The sequence below is a fragment of the Blennius ocellaris genome (assembly GCF_963422515.1).
Source record: "Blennius ocellaris genome assembly, chromosome: 4".
NCBI lineage: Eukaryota > Metazoa > Chordata > Actinopteri > Blenniiformes > Blenniidae > Blennius > Blennius ocellaris.
Genome location: NC_137653.1, coordinates 21713194 through 21726041, shown reverse-complemented (window position 1 = coordinate 21726041; position 12848 = coordinate 21713194). Strand labels below are relative to the sequence as shown.

The following is a 12848-nucleotide window of genomic DNA, read 5'->3' as shown; positions in this document are numbered from 1 at the left end:
GACCGCTGTGGGGCTCTCCTTCCTCATATTATCCTCCTCACTAAATCTTAAAATGTGCTTCCTTAACAGTGAATAATCGACCCGCGGGACACTCGATCTGTATATTAGGCCATTTTTATGATTGATTCTATATCAACAAAACCATGTGAATTCAGAGAAAGGCAGAATAATGAAGTATCGTGTATATCGGAGCACTGCGGTGAGATTTTTTACTTGAGCTTGACAGAAAAACAGTCTTGTTTCACTGCCTGAGGAAGAGAAAAAAAAACACAATTCTTCGTGTGCGTGACAGCTCCACAGCTGGTTCGAGTCTTACGTTTTGAGGCGTATGGGAACGGTGCATGGCGGAATATGTTTGTAGAAGCTACTACTAGAAAACAGGACTAATGACCTGAGATGGTGCACTCGGACAACAGCCGCTGCACCTTCAGCTCCTTTCAACAGAGAGAAACTGTTGCACCGACCTGGCAGCGCAGCAGTCACTAAACGGAAGCCATTACTAAGCAGATTATGTTGTCTGTCCACAGAGCGTGTGTACGTGCACGAGCTGCGAGATCTCGGCTGGGAGCGGTGGCTTCCAACAGGCGGCTCCATCTGTCACCGTGGCGACGGCGCCTGGTGAACTGACAGACGGTCTCCAAGCAACGGTTGTTGTGGAGAGCCGTCCTGCGGTGTATGGCACGGCGGCGAGAATCAGGTGGAAGCCGCGCGGCTTTGTTTGGCTTCCTGCATGTGTGCAAACAATGAAACCACTCCCGACAGATGAACGTAACGAAGGAACTAATCAGACGGCACACCTACCTTCAATAATAACAACTCTTTGTTGAGTATATTGAACACCTTTAGAAATATAAAATAGAAGTGTAATGTAAAAATACACACATTATGGGACAGCTCATCAGATAAACAATAACAGACTGAGGAATCTGACAGTGAATAGTGGACTTCATATTCAGGTATTTTATGCTCCTGAGGCATCCTTTCTTTCCACATTTTACACTAAGTTGGCTTTACCTCAATGCAATTGAATTCAATTGTGGAATTCATGTTATGCATGTACTGAATAGCTGCAGGTTCACTGTATCAAGGTTGGAATTACTTTAGTGTAACACATTGAATAGTGCATTTCTTCTCATTCATGTCGTTGTTGCAACCATTCATCCGTCCATCAATCCATCAGACCACCTAACACCATCTATCATCCCTCCATCAGCTCATAGATAGGAAAAGAGGGTAAAGATATATTTTTCAATCCGCAGTGACTTCAAAGAGTTCTGCTAAAAATGCAGTGCAACGTAAAAGATTTCCTTGTAAAGAAGACCATTTATCTATTAAAATGTGAACCATGCAGTGTTCGCCCTTCGTGGCTTTCAGAAAGAGCCGGGGTGAAGCTCCACCCCTCCCACAAATGCACACATTCACCTGGAGCAGATTATCTGCAGAGCATTGTCATGGAAACAAAAGATGGTGGAGATTAACGAGTCAGCCGCTGGCTATGGAGGTGTGAAGTCATGGGAGATGGGTCGGGGGTTGGGAGGGAGAAGAGAGAGAGAGAGGTAGAGAGGTTCTCACCCCCTTCGCCTGTGCAACAAGCAGAGGCTCCACCGCCTCCAGTGGGGCCAAATAGCAAAGGTGAACGGTGGGTGCCATGTGGGTGGGGGTTCCCCCGTCATCACTGCTTCTCCAAGACTGCAAAGCTGGTCCTTACGGCGCTGCCGGACCGTTCAGTCAGCAGAATTTTTAATGTCAACTGGGTAAAAACACAACGCTTCCTGCCCATACAGTGAATAGATTTCCTGCGATGGTCCGCACGGGGACCCAGCATCAGCATTTATCTCCTTCTAATGCCTCTGTGTGTGTGTGTGTGTGTGTGTGTGTACACAAGACGGTAAAACGAGCCTTATGGATGAGCGTGCCGGTAAACGGCGAGCTCGTTTATATGGGTTATGCGAGTTCACGTAATTGTTGTTTGTGCATATCAGCGGGTGTCCTCAAAGAACACTGATGCGTGGAGTGCTTTCTGACAGGACGCATTTACAAGCTGCCAGTACACTCGCTCGCCATTATGCCTATAAGAGCTATCTCGTGTGTGAATGAGGAACTTGGTGTTTTTAACCTCTCTTTTATCACTACTGCACGACCAAAGCACAAAGAAAAAAACACCCGAGACATTTCAACACAACCGCGTCTGATTGCAAGGGTGCGATAAATCCCTCAAAGAGCACTTAAAAGCAAAAGAAGCAAATGCAGCCTCTTGTTTTACCCCTATAGCGGATTTGCAAATGAATGCTATTAGAGTTCTCCAAAGAAGCCTGATGATCTCAGGTCTTGGCCACGTCTTTGAGTATTAGTCTGTTTGTTCCAAGAAGATAACAAAGAAGAAACCACACGGTGGAGAGGTTCATTAAGCATGCTGGTGTTTACAAACTGGTTTACTACCTCTCGTCTGAGCCGCTTGTTCATTTGTCGGTTACGTCGGGGGAGGGAAAGGTGCATCTCTCATTGTGGGAGAAGGGGTGTGCAGGTTCTGATTGCCCAGTGGCGACTCGTATGTCAATGCTGTTTTTATGTGGCATGATGTGCGTGTGTGTGTGTGTGTGTGTGTGTGTGTGTGTGTGTGTGTGTGTGTGTGTGCGTGTGTGTGTGTGTGTGTGTGTGAGGGGGGGTTCTGCTCTGGTCTTTCATCATTTCTTCAATCCTCTCAATTCCATCCATCTTCTTTTCCTCTACACTCTTATCTTTCCTTTTTCTCCAGGTTGCTACAAGCCAACCCGCAGATTGCTTTGCATTCATTGTGGCACCTGCTCGGACTTTCGAACAGGTTAAAAACAATTCAAGACTTGAAAAAAAGGGGCTCCAGTTCTTCTATGCTATGGCTGATTAATGACTTGAGCTGTTGGGCTATTGAGAAGCCATGTTTCAGAAATTCTATAGCCAAACGCGTTTTCACAGACAAAAGGCTTCATGGTAGGCTGATGCATCCCGGAGGACTGTAGCATTTACACCTTTTAAAAAGGAACAAAGGAGGCAAAATCCCTGCAACTGCAGCCATATACTTGATTTTGGTAGTGATGAACAGAAGTTGGGCAGTCCACAAATATCAGGCATCATAGTTGTTCGACCACCAAAAGCCTGCAGTAATTTTATGACTGGGTCAGATATACAATTCTTTGCAGAGTTGCCTCCCAAGGTGGCCTTTTTTCCCACGCCAAGACTGAGTCTAGACTCTCCGTCTCCTCTTAGCTTTTTCCATGCACATAAACCTTTGTTTTTTTTTGTTTTTTTTTGTATTATTTCTTTCTGTCAGCGAACAGGGATGAAATGCAGGGTGAGGTCACTGCGTATCGATGCATGACGCAGTCGGTGATCCACGGTGTTGCCTCTGAGTTTATAAAACCCACGTTGCAGATAATGAACCGAGAGGACCGCTAAAATCATCTGGTCTGCGGAAGCCTTAAGACTTCAGGGGCTGAAAGGAATTATGTCAGCGCATCGGTGAGGGCAGAAGAAGACAGACAGGGGAAAATGAGCCCATTAGAGCAGCGTAATTAGACAAATGAAAGTACAGTGTATCATGAAACACAGACCTGATTGAAGTAATAAATCATTCCTGTGTGGGTAGAGGAAGCGCCTCTCGGAGAGCAAAATGTTTTAAACTGCTGTGTCTGGTGTGCTTAACCTGTGAGACGCTGTCAGTGTCTCATAACCCGACTCTGACCCATGGATGCCACCTATTAATTAAGCCCAAAATAGATCAGTCACACGTACTTTCTCAGAAGTAGATGAAAGCGGCTTTTAAAAAAAAAAAAGAGGTTTTCTTACAGAGTTGGGAAGTAATTTGCACTTTGTAATGCACGAAAAATCCTCCTGCTGCTGCTGGCATAGAACAAAAAACAGACATTTACATGTTCACACGAGCTGATTTGCACATATATTCATAAACTGAGTGGGGGCGGGGAGTGTGTGTGTGGGGGGGGGGTTACTGTTGGACCCTGCCTCCCTGACGAGTGCATACTTGTCCGCGGGGAATCGCTCCCGTCGTCATGTGGGTGAGCAGGTGCGAATCTACATACTGGCATTGGGGGTGGGGGGTGGTGGTGGTGGGGGTGGAGAGGTAGCTCTCCACCAATTAAAGCCAAACCACAGTCCTCCTGCGAGTAATTTATAGTTGCATGTTCATGTGCGAAAGTCGACTCGTGTGCGTACGTGCAGGGAGGGGGGAGACTTTTGATGGATGGAAGAGAGAGTGAGGGCAGAGGGAAGCATGGGAGAGAACTAAGATGTATGTGTATTATAAGCAAAGCTGACATCAGGACCCCAATTAGAGGCCAGCGAGCTCTGCAGCTATTGGTGGAGTGATCCGGAGTGAGATGGCACAGGAGGGGATGGGGGGGTTGGTGGTAGTAATTAAAGTACCGCGACCACAGCTGATATTCTCATCCGTGTGAGTGTGTGTGTGTGTGTGTGTGTGTGTGTGTGTGTGTGTGTGTGTGTGTGTGTGTGTGTGTGTGTGTGTGTGTGTGTGTGTGTGTGTGTGTGTGTGTGCGTGTGTGTCACACATGACATGGGTGTTGATTAAGTGCAAGTGGAGCAAGTTAAAAAGAAGGATGGAAAAATAGAATTCCAAACAGATCCACCGTTGGAATTGAGGAAGATGGGAAATGTGTGGGAATTCAGTGGGAGGAGGAAGAAACACACTGTGGCGTGCACGTTGTGTGTCTGTGGGGTCAAAAAGCTTTGATGAAGGAAGTATCATGTTCTAACGTTCTCTCTTATTTACATACTGGAGAAATCAGCTTTGAGGGGGTAATTATCAGAAAACCAATCGGCGACAATATTAAGAGTTTATGAGGAGAGTTAATGTCATTAATGATGTCATTCATGATGAACACCGATCATGTCCCAGCTTATCAAATGACATTTAGTTTTTTGGTTTCTGTCACATGAAGTCAAATTTGGGAATCTGTTGGGGTTGTAGGTCGAATACAAGATTGAAAGATGACACCTGAGATGTTTTTATTCTCATCCTGTCAACACTGGCAGGATTTAGCATATGTATTTCTCATCAGCATAACAAGGAGTCTGGAGCCACATGTCGCCCTGAGCTTAGAAAATTTGGCTAAAAACACCTAAAATACAATACAACTAACAAAACACGAAATAGCTGTAGTGACAACAACACGTAGAATTGCTACAATAACCAACCAGGCTAAATCAGCCAAGATGGCTAAAACATCTACAGCTACAATGTTTAAATAGCCAGAAATGCCCAAATAACTGTACATAAAAAAAGTTTAAAGCAGCTAAACTACATAAAAAAGCTGCAACATTCTGTTTACATGACAAACTAACCACGGCCGTGGTGTGCATGTGTAGTAATAACGTTTTCCTTCGAAGTCGAAGCATTTTCAAAAGCTTCTACCTTGAGAGAGGTTTCTTAAAAAGTTGCATTTTCAGTGACTCCCACACTGTTGTTGTGTAAAGTGACCCCGATAAGAAATGTGTATTTTCATTAAGGTGAAATTGAAGTGAAATTCATTCACATCCAATTTAAAATAGAAAAACATAATGTCTAATTATATATGCAAATAATTGGCTTTTTTTTTTAAAGACATCTTTTATTGTAAAAATCAGCAGAAGTGGAGGCTGCAAACAAGTGCTTTAAATCAATCAACAATTTGTGAAAGGGCATCTAATTCAGGGGTGTCCACATACAGCCCACGTTCATCTCGAATGGGCTGGACTGGTAAAGTTGTGCCATAATAGTCTTTAAATTTCAACTTTAAGGGTTTTCTTTGTTGTGGTACTTGTATACTTACTAAACTATACTTACATTTCTTCAACAAAATGCTCTGTGACCCATGGTGCATGTTTTTGTGAAAATAGTTGGGCCGGATTGCAGCCTCTCGCGAGCTGGTTTTGGCCCACGGGCCTTATGTTGACATACTTGATCAAAGAGTGACTTTCTTCGTTTCGCCGGTCAACTCTAACATGTGAATGATAGCTACATGTGCAACGTTTGTAACTGATCTCGTTGCACATAAGCTTTTGGTAATCTTGGTACATGTTTGAGGTTCACTGGTGATTCATATGTCTGAACAGTGTGGATGAGTCACAGCCCCACACAACCCCATGGGGATTACAGGGGAATAGAAGATAACACATCATACTAAAATCTAATACTTGCAGAATCTAAGTTCATATCCTGAAATGATTAGAGGGACTTTAAAATATTTGTAATGAGTATAATAAATTGATTTAGCAGGATTTTTTTTTTTTTTTTTTTTTTTTAAAGGACACTTTTCAAAGCCAAGCTTTGAATAGAAAGCCTGTTTCAAGAAAATTCTTGCTTAGAAAATATACTTTAAAACGGGCTGGATTGTGATCAGCATAAAAAAACGACATCCCAATAAAGAAGCCGACACACTGCACTGCACTCCAGTGTGTGCTTTTCTCCATTAATGACTCTGAAAAAAGCAATGTGTGTGTGTGTGATCTTGGAGACATCCAGAACTTCATCTCCAGGAACTGCTGCTTAAATGTGCAAATGGGGGGTGGGGGTTGTTCTATAATTAATTTGCAACGAGTATGACGAGCAAATAAGTTTGGTTCTGACATGTTTTTGCTTAGAGATAAAATATAAATCAGCTATTCCTTTACTGCAGCTGAGAAACCTTCCTCTGTTTTATTGAGAGACCCATTAAATCCTCACTCTTGATGAGGCCACTTCACTTTACGGGCCTGTGTATATAAGGACAACGAGGAAAATGCTACTCATTGATAAAAAGGCTTTGGAGAAGTGAGACTGTTTGGTGTGTGTGTGTGTGTGTGTGTGTGTGTGTGTGTGTGTGTGTGTGTGTGTGTGTATGTGTGTGTGTGTGTGTGTGTGTGTGTGTGTGTGTGTGTGTGTGTGTGTGTGTGTGTGTGTGTGTGTGTGTGTGTGTGTGTGTGTGTGTGTGTGTGTTTTTTGTGTTTTCGAGGGGCCAGACAAGTTGAGTGACAGAACGGAAAACAGAATGAAGCTATGAGGACAACCAATCACACACATTGGAAGAGAAGAAGACTTCACCGCCATACATCACGACACATCCAACACGCACGACACCTTACAGTAACTTGAATTAATAAGCCCTCAAAGCAAGCTGGCGACAGGAAGAAGGAGAAAATGGTCCAATTACTCGTATTGCGTTCAGAGCTTTGGAGGTCAGTGAGTCTGAGCAGGATTGGAGGGAAAATACAGAAATTCAATCATTTTAGTTTTATCCTCAATTCACTGTCGCTTTGTTTCCGTTTAGTGCTTCTGTGCGACTGTGATTTTCAATCAGAAGCCGCGACAAAAGACTGAACGACATACCGTGAATGAAAGCATTGGCGCCCCTGTGATTCCATTTCTCTGTCTGACAATCTACTGTAAGGGCCAAACGTCAATGATCTCAGCTTTTCCTGGGCCATATGACCAAGTAGATGGATGAACGGTTTGCCGGCACAATTGCTGGCATCTTTAAAGTAGCAAGCTTCAACTTGGGAGTACACATAAAGCCCAAAATAAACCAGACACATTGTCAACCAGCGGAATGGTGAACGGAATGTGAAAGAACCTGGGCAGAGACAGGGGATGAGACAGAGTGGGGGGAAAAAAAAAAGAAAAAAATAGGACATCAGACAATTTGACCTGAAACACCAGATTCTTTTCACAGCTCCTCCATCTACACTAATAACTTGTGAGGAATGCTGTGACAGTCTGCTAATGTCGCTTATTGTCAACACTTCTCTCTCTTCCACCCACGTCCTCAAATGATATTTCAACTTCCTCTGCGACTCCACGTCCACTTCCTCCAGATAATTATCCCTCTATCTCACCTCTTTACCGATTTCCCTTTGCTTCCACCCTCTATTTGCATGAATAAATAAATATGTGTGTCAATAAGATTTCCCTTTGCTTCCACCCTCTATTTGCATGAATAAATAAATATGTGTGTCAATAAAAGGGGCTCTCTGAGCGAGAACAGCCTGTAAGGCAGAGGCCTATTATTTTTTTTCTCAGCGGGATCAAACGCCTACCATGGGAAAGGTGTGTGTTTTGCGAGCACGTAAATCACAAGCCGCCACACGAGTTGGCACTGGTTCCCGTCACAGTCTGCTCTCAGGAGTAGTGACAGAAATGACAGGATGTGTTGGCCTCCACTCACCTCTCTGCACCAGCATGGTGACCTCGCTGCCTTTGGGACACTTGCTGAGCAGGTCGACCACCTGGTTGTGGGACATGCTCTGCACGTTCCTCTTGTTCACCTCCACGATGATGTCGCCCTCCCTGAGGCCGCGGCAGCGCGGGTAGTCCACGATCTGCTTCACCCGCTGCCCTCCGCCCCCAGGACTGTCAGCGATGGTGAATCCGAAGCCCTTGTCTCCTTTCTCCATGTGAACAGTGATGAGCTCTGGTTGCGTCGCGATGGACGAGGCCAGGGTGACTACGTCGCTGGGGTAGCCTTGCTGAGAAGAGGTATCGGAGGCGACCTCCATGGAGGGGCTGTGAGGTCGGGGAAGGCCATTGAGTGGCGGAGGGCCGTTGGTCGGCCCGTTGCTGTTGTTCTGGCTGCCGTGGCTTGACGGCGAATCGTAGCTGTTGGAGGCCTCCTGGCCGTTGACGATGATGGGATCTTTGTTGTCGAGAATAGCCACTGAGGTAACCAGGCTGGTGTTGGGGTCATCGGGGTCGAAAGGCAGTGGGTAGCCTCGGCACAGCTCCAAGTTCACCATGGAGCCGATGGGGATGGACTGGAAGATCTTCACCACTTGGGCGTGGGTGTATCCGAGGACACAGGTGTCATTAACGCTCACGATCACGTCGCCTTGGAGGTGAACAGAAAGCAGAAGATTGGTATAGTTTCAGCAAGTAAAGCCATCCTCTAGAGTCTCTATGAGGCACATACACTATACACTTCATTATTTAGATACAATCAGCATTCACAAAGCCCTTTGACTGATGCTGCCATTTTTGCTCCATCCCATCAAAGACCACTGTCGAGCCACAATGAATCAAACTCCATTTCCCATGGAGACTTTTCTGTTTTTGGATTGATCCATGTTAAGCTTACCAAGGGCTGAGATCTGAAACTGAACATGAATCACCTGCAATGAAAGACTCTGGGCAGGTGACATTTCTTAGTAGCTAAATTTTAAAACACTTTTCAATCAAAGTGCCAGATTTGTCATCTCCAAACTGCGAGTATTGCCTTATTTACATGTGATTTGGTGAAAGCAGAACCTCTACAGATAAAATATTCTAGGAGAATATTGATATATATATATATATATATATACCCATTTACCTGTCTCCATCTTGCCATCAAGGGCTGCAGGTCCATCCAGGACAAGGCTCTTTATCTGCAGGAACTCATCCGGCTCGTCCCCTCCGACAACAGTGAAACCAAAGCCACGACGACTCTTCTTCAGTTTAGTGTTAATGAAAGTCCCCTTCAGCTCGGATCGGTTCCGAGTAAAGAAAGGCTTTCCTCCTGGACACAAAAACATATCCAAATCAGCTTCTCATTGCACCAATGGGACAGCAGTGACCATTTTAAAGATTTGCATTTTCAGGTGGTCCACGACCACCGCCGTCGTGTAAACGGACACCTAAAGCACAATGGATGATTTTCATTTTCACTTGGAAATGTCATGTAAACTTAAAAATGGACATGTCGGACCACAACAAACCAAGGTAATGCTAATCGTTGGCCCAGTGAGCAAGACAGAGAGAGAGCAGCCTTCTACTGGTTTTAATGTGACAGAACTCACAGAAATTGTATTCGTTCTAATTGTGCTAATATTTGTTCGACTGCATTCAGTTTGTGGTGTTACCGTCAAAAATAGAGGCATGACAGTAACACATTACTTTGAAACCAATTATTGTCGATACTGCTTGCGGATAAGTAATTACAACAACAATTAGGCTTTGTTTGTAGATCACATTAAGAGGAGAAAAATAAGCTACTCCAACAAACACCCATTAGGTTAAATGGGACTCAACACAATCATTTTCCTGCTAGGTTTTCATCATGTATGCTTCTGCCGATACATTTCTTTATTCAAACACTATACATAGGCCCAAAAGGCTGAAAATCTACTTTAAAATATGCTATGTCATACTTTGAGGGGATACAGATCACTTTGAGGTGAATTCAATCAGAAGCTACTTTAAAAACGCGCATGCGTCAATGCTTGTCATGGATCCCAAATCTGTTCAGGCAACATAAAAAACTACTTCTGAATATCAAATGGTGCAAATTGAATGATACCATTTCACTGTATTCATGCGCTAATATGCAGAGGCCTTTTCAGCTTGACTGGTGGTTTTTGGATCTGAGGATGTAACCGAGAGGCGAATGATTTGTAAGCTGTGACATCAAGTACCCGGTCCTCGCTGCCTGAAGGTCACACAGCAAACATGTTTGCATTGGAAAGGGCTCTGCCTCGGTAAACAGCCACCGAAACCCCGTCTGCCAGCAAGACATCTGCATCATTCAACGCCGGTTTGTGAAGGTTTTAATCAACATAAAAATCTCTCCAAAACACATTTCAAAGTGGTCTTAAGAAATGAAGAAATGCTTAAATGCTAAGAACCGACCCAAATATTCCCTGTAATTTCTTTCTTTTTGCTGCCTCATTATCTGGCATTAGGAATGAAAAGTAGACATTTTTGTGTCTCAGGCTGAATATCAGCACCACTGAAAACAACAGCTGAAAACAGGCACTTAAATTGCCTATTAAAATACGAAAGGCGACATGTGAAATAAAAGTACATCCTGCACATTGCTGCACCTATGTCTTGAGGATGAATGAGGAGAGGTGATGGAAAGGAAGAGGAAGAGCATGAAGGGAGTGCACATTAAAGAAAGAGGATCATAAGAAATGTGTGTTTAGCGACCCGTAGGAATGACATTAGGTCATGGCGGCTCCACGACCCGTCCATTCAATGAAAAATGCATTACCCTTGGAGTTAGTTTGTGTCCTTGTGTTTGTTGTGTTTTGTGTGCGTCGGTGCCTCTGAATGGCTGGGGTTTTTTTTTTCGCAGAAAAAAGGTGAGATGTAACGAAACTGCAAGCTGATACGGTGGCTTTATCCACAAGGTATTGGTAGATGTAAGAGCAAACCAGGAAGCAGGAAAGAAAACATGAAAGCGAGGCAGTTTGATAAAGAGATTTCAAATGACGTCTTTCTCTGGAGGAATATCAAGGGGGCTGAAGCAGCTGGAGTCGGCTGGAGTCAGAGACGGAGGGGCGGGCGGGGCAGGAAAAGAGAGAGGAAGATGGACAGAACCAACCACTGAATAAGAGGGAGAGGGAAAATACAGTGCGATATATAATAAAGAGATCGCGACGGAAAAAGGTGGATGACAGAGAGGAAGAGAGACGGGGTGAGGCTGTTAATTCTCCACCATGGCTCTGCTAATTAGACAAGCTGCTGGTGGGAAGCTGCTATGAAAGGAGCTGGCAACCAGGAGAAGGAAAGCCCACAGTATCGGCGAGACAGTGTTTGTAAGTGTGCGCATTGCTAAATAGTGGGTGAAATCGGGCCATTATTTGATCCGAGAAAAAGGAACCGCATTACAGAGGAGGATGTACACACTGGGGGTGGGGGGGAACAGGCAGCGCAGTGGGTGGCAGATCCTCCGTCGTTCTGTCCTCACGTACAGAAAACCACCAGGATCAAACACGGCCCACTGTACATATCAGATGGGCTGAACGTTACTTATTCGGAATATACGGTAGGACTGATTCCGAGAGCAGCGTCAGTTCATAACCGGTCCTCCATCATGAAAAGTCAAACTTGGCCCGAGGCATCAGCACAGGTAAACAAACCACAAAGTCAGAGCTGAATTCTGTTAAGCTCATAATAAGTCACTCTGGGGTAACGTGGCCTAGAATCAGAAAGGTAATGAGCAACCCCTTTTTTTCCAGCAGGTTTCACACTTCCCCTCCACACGAGGCAACTTACTTTTCTGTCCCATGGCATTGGTCACCGGGGGGCCTGTCTGGGGGTCCCTGTAGGTCTCCTGGTGATTGGCAGCGTAGCTGGCCAACGGGGCCCCAGCCAGCGTGGAGTCCTCGATCCATTCTGCAACAACAAGGGGTACATGGTCTCTAGATAGAGGCCAGACAGGTGCAAAGATGCCGTACTTGGAGAGGAAACCGGAGCTGAGGGGCTATGGACAGGGTGGGCCTCTGAGTTTGGAACAGCATTTGTCAAGCTGAAGGGAATCGGTTCAAAAGTGTATCCAACTGAACTGTCGGGTTTTATTATAGTTACCTGGATCAAGCTGTCTGTGCACACAGTAAAACTAAATATGTAGACGCTGCTTTAAGTTTTTAATTAAAGCTCACTCTGTATGCATATTAGCTATCGGGTTTGACACTGCACGGAATACTCAGACGAATAAAAGATCACCAATACAAGTATTGGCAAGTATTACTTGACTTGAGTGAAGACAGCGGTTTAGAGATCCTTTAATATTAATTTGCAAAAAGTATGGCAAACTGTAGTTTGTGCAACACCAGCATCTTAATCACCAGAGACATTTGTACCAGTGGAGCTAGCCTTGGTGTCGCTCATTAGCTTAATTGCTCAGCAAATAACTCCGAGCTGTGCTACGCGTTACATGCTAAAGAGTTTTGGGGCTCACACAGCAGCAATGCTACATGCTAAACATGATTAAAAAATGACTGATACGGTCAGTACCAGTGAGCTCAGTCCACTGGTTCAGTGTACAGTACACATAGTACAGTGTGTAGACAGACACTATGATTTGCCCTATGTGTAATATACATGCAGTAGTATACAAGAGCAATGA

General features: G+C 44.7%; 1 protein-coding gene across 2 annotated transcripts in view; it reads right to left on the bottom strand.

The window, feature by feature from the left end:
• The window catches only part of magi1b (membrane associated guanylate kinase, WW and PDZ domain containing 1b), a 159882-nt gene that overhangs the window by 26680 nt on the left and 120354 nt on the right, over positions 1-12848 (bottom strand). For both annotated transcript variants that reach the window (XM_080494807.1, XM_080494806.1), the window contains 3 exons: positions 11996-12115; positions 9330-9515; positions 8190-8849 (listed from right to left, as the gene is read on the bottom strand). In XM_080494807.1, coding sequence (XP_080350933.1) covers positions 8190-8849; positions 9330-9515; positions 11996-12115 — 966 coding nt within the window. The remainder of the gene's footprint in view (positions 1-8189; positions 8850-9329; positions 9516-11995; positions 12116-12848) is intronic.